General features: G+C 34.6%; 1 protein-coding gene across 1 annotated transcript; it reads left to right on the plus strand.

The window, feature by feature from the left end:
• The first annotated feature begins 4,194 nt into the window (after window positions 1-4,194).
• LOC133692605 (annexin D3) lies at window positions 4,195-7,342 on the plus strand. Its single transcript, XM_062113680.1, has 6 exons — window positions 4,195-4,520; window positions 4,846-4,991; window positions 5,885-6,112; window positions 6,491-6,703; window positions 6,788-6,877; window positions 6,998-7,342. The coding sequence occupies exons 1-6, from the start codon at window positions 4,445-4,447 to the stop codon at window positions 7,199-7,201; spliced, it is 957 nt and encodes a 318-aa protein (XP_061969664.1). The 5' UTR covers window positions 4,195-4,444; the 3' UTR covers window positions 7,202-7,342.
• The last annotated feature ends 383 nt before the right edge of the window (window positions 7,343-7,725 follow it).

Genomic DNA, 7,725 nt, shown 5'->3' on the forward strand with positions numbered 1-7,725 from the left:
TTAGGAACTTAAACCCTTTATTAAAGAACAATTAATGGGAAGTAGTATAAAATAAATTAAATAATTATGAAGGTAAAACGACATTTAAGTCCCTAATTAGTGATTTGAAAGACTCGTTAATTAATTAATAATATAACTCCTTCAGTATTCTTCAAAGGCTTTGAAAGCTAATAACAATGTTTAGTTAGAGCTAAAATCCATTAAAGGCCTGAATTAATTATTTTTATTTAGGGAGTTATAAACAATTAATACAGCATAAATAAAATATTCAATCGGTGATGCTTTGTTTTCTTTTGCAAGCAAGTCCTTGTATTTGTGCACAAATCTTTGTTCAACCCAATTCTTTTTGCAATTTATAGTTTTCAGTGCACAGTTTCTGATTTTGCATTCGTAGCCCTCTCTAACAACCATTTTTTTATATATATAGATTTATGAGTTGAGATGACCAAAATAGATACCATGCTTCTTCAAATAATGCGAGCAGCAAGGTTATTTTATTTTGCCATGTTCACAGTCAAGATTTCTGGTTTAAGACTAATCCGAATTTGAAGATTACTCTTAAGATTCAAACCACATGATCTTCCCATATCTTAAGATTCCCATTATTTATACCTAATCCGAATTTTAAAGAATTCTAGTTTTTCTAGTTTGCCCTAATATTGAGTTAAGAGTTTCTTTTTCTTCTTTTTCAAGGCTAACAAAAAGCTGTGCAGGCCATCATTATTGAGCTTCAAGCAACTTCTGCTGCTTCATTTTCTCTCTAATGTCATGGCATTCATCAAATCATTTCTTTGCTGCTAATTGCTCTATCACATTCCCCTCCCCTCCTACTTTTCCTTGACCATGCATGCCAGAAACTTCATAGCTCTGACTGCGCCTGCCTTCTTTTTATAATCCTCACATGTAACAGGCACGCAAATTCTTATTTCCTCCTGATGACATGTAATGCCTTATCCATAACATCCTTCTCTTCTTAAATCTACTTCAATTCTGTTGAAGAAGCGACAAAAGTAGGTGCCACAGAGCTGTGCCTGGTGTGAACATTTTTATATATCAGATATATATCAATCGATCATCGCTACAGCTAAGCATGGCGCCACACATGACTTGTTTGATATTTGACAGCAATTAATACAAGACCCCCACACGCACACAGCTCTCTCTGTCTCATCGAAGGAGAAGCCATCTTGTTGATGTTTTCTCTGCATGGATTATACCTAAATATTGATGGGAGCTGTTGGTTGTTCGTCGGGTGAAAGAAATCATATATTAATGCTTTGTGCCCTAGACATGGCCATGAGCATGATCATATGTGGGATATTATCCTTGATTATAGAGAGACTTTCAAATCCTCATATGGTGGGAAAAAATATACTAAACATGTTAGGCATGTGGCTCGTATCTTTGAACCTATCAGCAACAACAATAATTGAAGAAAAGCACTGATCACGCCTGTTTACCGCCATGATCATGAGATTTTATTTCACATTTGTAAGCCAAGAAACTAGAATTAATATTCTTTCTGGGCATTCAATACGCTGTCAAATCAGATGAAGACATCGTAGGGACATCCTATAGGTGTAAGTAAGGGTTTTAATGAACAAATAGGGCTGAGAAAACAACAAGAAAGCAATACATGAACTGAAAAAATTGACTTTGGAAATGCTCATTCTTTAAAATATTCTTATATTAAAACATCAAGACCTGGCATTCTCATTTAACATATAACATATTATTTGTTTTTTATTCCTTTCTTAGAATTACCCTCGACGTGAGCTTGTTTGGTAGGTCAACTATTAAGACATCATCATTAATAATAATAATAATAATAATAAAGTAAACAATGCCAAAACGTGTTTCACAACACTAGTGTCGAAACACAAATATTGTACAAATGCCTTTCTTCGACATCTTCTGACCTCGAATTTCGAGATGCAAAATTGTTTGTCCTCGTGTAATGAGAGGCTGGTGATCTGCAATGTTTAGTGCTTGTGGTGGAGGCAGAACTATCTAGATCCTGTTATCAGGATGATTCCTTTATTAAAAAGATTGTGAAAAGGTGGGAACAAAGAAATAACCATGTGGGGGTATTTCAATCCTGTTTTTATCTATGTTTTAAAAAGGTTTTTGAAGAAATTATCATTTTTAAAATATTTTTAGATATTTCATGTCTTGATATTAAAAATAAATTTAAAAAATAAAAAATATTATTTTTATATAATTCTAAATAAAAAAATACTTAAAAAAATAGAGAAATAATCTTTAGCAGTTAGAGAATGAAGCCAGCCATGGCGATGGCATGCATAACTATTGATATGGGTCCAATACAGATGAGGTTACAGCTCAAGCCTTCACGTTTATTTTTTCCTTTTCTTTTTATTAGTTGGTAGATCTTTTACAAGATACTGCATTAAAGCCATCCAGTTTGGATGGGAATTGAGAATGATTTATGGGTCGAAAATGTCACTTCCCTTCTCTTTCTTTATTCTTCTGTAGGTCTGCCTTCAATTATATTTCTTTTCTGTAATTTCCTTTTTTCTTTTTCTTTTTTGTTTTTTCCTCATGATTATTGTACCGGCTCTGAATAGGACTTGAAAACGTGCAAGCTGGTTCCTGAGTTATCAAATCAACTAGCGAGTGATAATATCAACATATTTCAATAGTTTTTGTTAAAATTACAAGTTTCATTCTTTTATTTTTAAAAAAATATCTTCGAGTTGACTTGGTGAAGTTTGAACTGATTTTATAATATTTTTTTCGTATAGTTTTTCACTTGCCGAGTCGAGTCGGAGGTAGTTTGTATATACCCACAAATTCCTGAAGGAAAATCCCTGAGAAATTTCTTTTTAACGTATTTCCTTTCAGTTCTAAGAGGTAGAAGAATGACAGAGGCTAGCCTAGTATTCATGAGAATCTCTTTTTCATCCTTTCATTTTTTACAGATACTAGCTCAAGTGGCAGAATGGCAATTAATGGCTACTATATACTTTCAATTTTGTTGATAAAATTGCTTAATTTTCCTAACTGAAATCTCTAGTGGAGATGCCTGTTAGAGGTTTCTTGCTTGGCAGACTTCTATGATCAGCGCAGATGGCAAATGAAAAAACAGCCATCATTTTGTTTTAAGATCGATTGCACTGATGGCAATGAAGAAATGGGGCCTGCAGCAACTGATCAGAACCCTGTAAAGCTCATCGAAGCTGCTTATTTTAACCATACAGCTACTTCCTGAGAGGATCTGAAGATATTATCAGAGGAAAATACCATTTCTTATACCATTTTCATCTACTTCGATGGAGAAAAGAGCACATGGGCCGGGGATTGTCAGTGTGAATTCAACTTGGAAGGAGTACTCGATCAGTTGTGCCTATCAGTTCATACCAAACAAGAAAAACTTGAAAATAATTGAGAGCAAACACAGATGATACACATGATTCTTTGACCATAGGGCTAGAAAATGTAGCCAGAATAAAACGAAGAAGAACTATAAACACCAGGAATAAATTCCTAATTCTTCTTCTATGAAAAAAGAAAGAAGAGTTCTTCGAGACTCTCTCTCTCTTTTTTTAACAAAGAGCTAGCCTCGATCATTAAACTTGTTTTAACTTGGTTTAATCTCCGTCGTTTTTGTTCCCTCTTATTAAAATTAAAGATTAAGAAACTGGTTAAAAATTGTCTTTGAAGTAGAGATAAAAACCTACTTTTATCCATGTCTCAAGAATCAAATATGTTTCTGTCTCTCGTTTTTATGTTCTTTTTATATCGAAACGCATCTGCATGAAGCAGGTTACAAAAACAAGCCATAGTTCTTTTTTCATGAAGCTTTCAACATTTCTTTTCAATAATTGCTTATCCCAATTAAAGAAAAGAACAAAAAAACTCTAATTAATTAATAGGAGCATTTACTCCCCATTTATTTTGCTTTTGACAAACTGTTCCAAAGACCTTAATTAGCTGTCAACTAAATCAAATACAAATATTCCATGGCAACAAACGTGAAATTTAAAAATTCATAGAAGTTATCACAAATATACCAAAAACTAATGGCTCTACTGCAAAAACTCATTATGCAATGATTCATAAGTTAATTTCCTAAACAGCCCTTGCCTTCTGTTTTTGTTTTTTTTACTGCTGTTATGCAAGAACTGAACGGGTTGCAAGGTTTGGCAGAGGGGCATTGGTGTCCAATAAAAGAAGTTCAGAAGTCAGAACCCCTCAGCTCTTGCTTGCTTTTAGGAGGGAAAGTAGAAAGAGAAGGAAACAGCATTAAACTGAAAAACAGAACTGGAAGCACTCACTTCTTCTTCTTCTTCTTCTTCAGATTGAATGTTGTCTTAAGATAACAAATTTTCTAACCTTGACCCACGAAGGAAAACGATAAAAAGACACCCCATTTCTTAATTAGGCTCTGTTTGTTTCCAGTGAAAATTCTTGGGAGGAAAAAATGGCTACTCTCAGGGTACCAGAGGTTGTTCCTTCTCCAACCCAAGATTGTGAGAAACTCAGAGATGCCGTCCAAGGTCTCTCTTTTTTCTCCTTTTGTTATATATATATATAACAAATATATATATTTCAGCTTTTTGGGTTTGCCTGCATGTCTTTAAGTTTCTATGTATGTGAGAGCAGAAAATGTTGAAAGAAGATTTTTTTTTTCATTTCTTTCTGGGTTTTGATTTTTTTTTCTCCCACTGATTTCTCTTCCTGGGATCTCTGAATTTCTAGATTTTCTGGTCAATTGCATATTCTTTTTCCATTACTTACTTTCTAATGTATTTAGAGGATGAAGAAACAGAAGAATATCACCCAGTTTTCAGTTTATTGATTCTGTTTGGTGATTGTGAATAGGATTGGGGACAGATGAGAAAGCAATTATATGGATATTAGGACATAGAAATGCAAGTCAAAGGAAGAAAATCAGAGAGACATTTCAGCAGCTTTACAATGAATCCCTCATCGATCGTCTCAACTCTGAGTTATCTGGTGATTTTAGAGTATGAATTTGGTATCCCTTTATGCAGATTTATTAATACAAGTTGAATTGAGAAATTTCCAAGCATCATAGTTGTTGAATTCTCTGTTTGTTAGAAAATATTGTCAAAATGTACAGAAAAGTTAGCTGGTGAATGAGAAAAACAAACATGAAACCCTTGAAATTTGATGCCTTAAAAAAAAAGAAAAAAAGACAAAAAAAAAGAGTAAACATTTGAAATTGAAAACACCAATATAAGGTTACAAGCCATGTTGCTTGTGACTATAATATACTGTTTGCCAATAAGAAATAAGACTATTTTTTTTAGTTCATGTAAAACATGCTTGCCTATATGTAGTAAGAACAATGAGACTAATTGCAGCCTTGGTAAGGAAATCTGCTTTGTGCAAGTTAGTTTTTCTGCTAAATGTGTGTATCAGACTTTGTTTGCAGAAGAAAGTTGTTAGAATGCAGCAAATCAAGGCTATGTTTGTTTTTCCCTCAAAGAGAAAAGGAGGTCGAAAATATTGGTTTTTTTTATATATGTTTAATTAGTGTTTCAAGACAGAAGAGATAGATAAAGAATGACAGAAATGTGTTTGGTTAGAGAGATGAAGATATGATCATAAAATTAATTTGTGTTATTTCAAAACAGGAAGGACATGCGACATGTCTCCTCTTTCCCACTATCTTCGTTTCTTTTATCTCCATCTATTTTGTCTTGAGAAAGTAACCAAATACTACAAAGCATTTCATTTAAGTGAACATAGCGTTCATTCATGTTATTACAGACTCCTATCGAACAATTTTTTTTCATAAAACCTTCAGTTTGTAAGACTGTACATTGAGCTTTGGTTTCACAAATGTCAATTCATCCATTGACATCTAACTCCTAAAGCTTTTGATATGTAACAGAAAGCGGTGATCTTGTGGACCACTGACCCCGCAGAGAGGGATGCAAAACTGGCAAATGAAGCATTGAAAGCTAATAAGAAAGGCATGAAACAGCTGCAAGTGATAGTTGAGATAACATGTGCATCATCTCCTAACCATCTTCAGGAAGTAAGGCAAGCCTACTGCTCTATTTTTGATCGCTCACTTGAAGAAGATATTGTATCTGCAGTCCCCTTGCCACTCAGAAAGGTAAAATCTCTGCAACAGGCAATGTAGACTTGTTCTATGCGATCCAACTACTCACCTCATGGTTAAAAGGGGAGATTGCAAATTCTAAGAATTGACTACCGGCATGTATGCTCGTGACATTGTGAATCAGGATGTACTCATTCAAAAGTAAAGGAAAAGTAACATGAGTTAGAACAAGCTAGCTGTTTAGATGATCGACATCTTAGGTTTAATGTGGATGGCATTGACATTTTAAATTGAAAATTTGTCATCCAGATGCATGGCCTGGGCATAATTAGCTTCATATATTAGAACTGGCAGCAAAGATTCACATACCTTTGTTAGCATTTTAAACATTTTCGTAACATTAACACACGACCTAATGCTGGCAATGAGCAGATTTTGGTGGCTGTAGCAAGCTCTTACAGGTATGATAAAGAACTGGTGGATACAAAAGTCGCCAATGCAGAGGCAGCTAAATTACATGAAGTCATCAAATCAAAGAAATTAGATCAGGATGACATAATACTTATACTCAGCACTAGGAACTTTCATCAACTAAGAGCAACTTTCGCATGCTACAACCAGAACTTTGGAAATTCCATTGACCAGGTTCAGCTTCTTCAACTACCTAGAGTGAAAGGTAGTTTTGTTTAAGACATTTTCTGGACAGTTTTCTGAGCAATTCATTTGCAGGACATCAAGAGTTGTGGAAAGGGAGATTTGGAATCTCTTTTGAGAGTGGTAATTAAGTGCATAGACACCCCAGAGAAACACTTTGCAGAGGTATTTAGCTGTCTTCATAGCTGGATGTTCCCTCATCTTAAACAAGTCACCTTCAAAAACCATTCTTTCAAATCACTTTCTCACATCATTTACGGCATTGGTGTTAAATGCCATTGACAGGTCATTGGAGAAGCCATCATTGGGTTCGGAACAGATGAAGATTCACTGACTAGAGCAATAGTAGCGCGAGCTGAGATCGATACGATGAAGATCAGAGGGGAGTATTTCAACATCTTTAAAACCAACCTTGATGGTGCAGTTACTGGTGATACTTCAGGAGACTATAAAGACTTCTTGATGACCTTACTTGGTGCAAGAATCTGATTCACTCTCTGTACATTTATCTATTTCTTGTACCATTTGAGATGTTTGGACTGTGTGCTTGCATCATTTAAATAAAATTTGTATCAGACCTGCTTATTGCCTGCTAGAACATGACTTTGAGCTGTGATTTATTGGGTTTTATTTGCTGTACAGAAGTTGCTCCAAGTGATCTTCTTACCTCTTTTTTCATGGCAGATTAGACGGGGAGCAGCAAGCTGCATATTATGGAAAGATTGATGAGAAAAGAATATATTTTTTAGAATAAATTAATTTTAAATTACTTCTTTGAGCTCTTCAAGAACAACCGATGGAGCCTCCGAAGCTTATTGGGGCTCCATCTATCTAAAAAGTGCCTTATTAAATATAAAAATCAAAGCCCACAAAAGTTCACAAAGGGCCGATGAGGCCTATCAGAGTCTTAGATATGCAAGGCCGTAAGGACAAACTACCCAAGCAAGCAAATTTAGGAGGCTGAAGACACCACCATTTGCAATTGCGGTTTTTGAATTTTTTTGTATTATATA

The sequence above is a fragment of the Populus nigra genome, chromosome 1 (assembly GCF_951802175.1).
Source record: "Populus nigra chromosome 1, ddPopNigr1.1, whole genome shotgun sequence".
Taxonomy (NCBI): domain Eukaryota; kingdom Viridiplantae; phylum Streptophyta; class Magnoliopsida; order Malpighiales; family Salicaceae; genus Populus; species Populus nigra.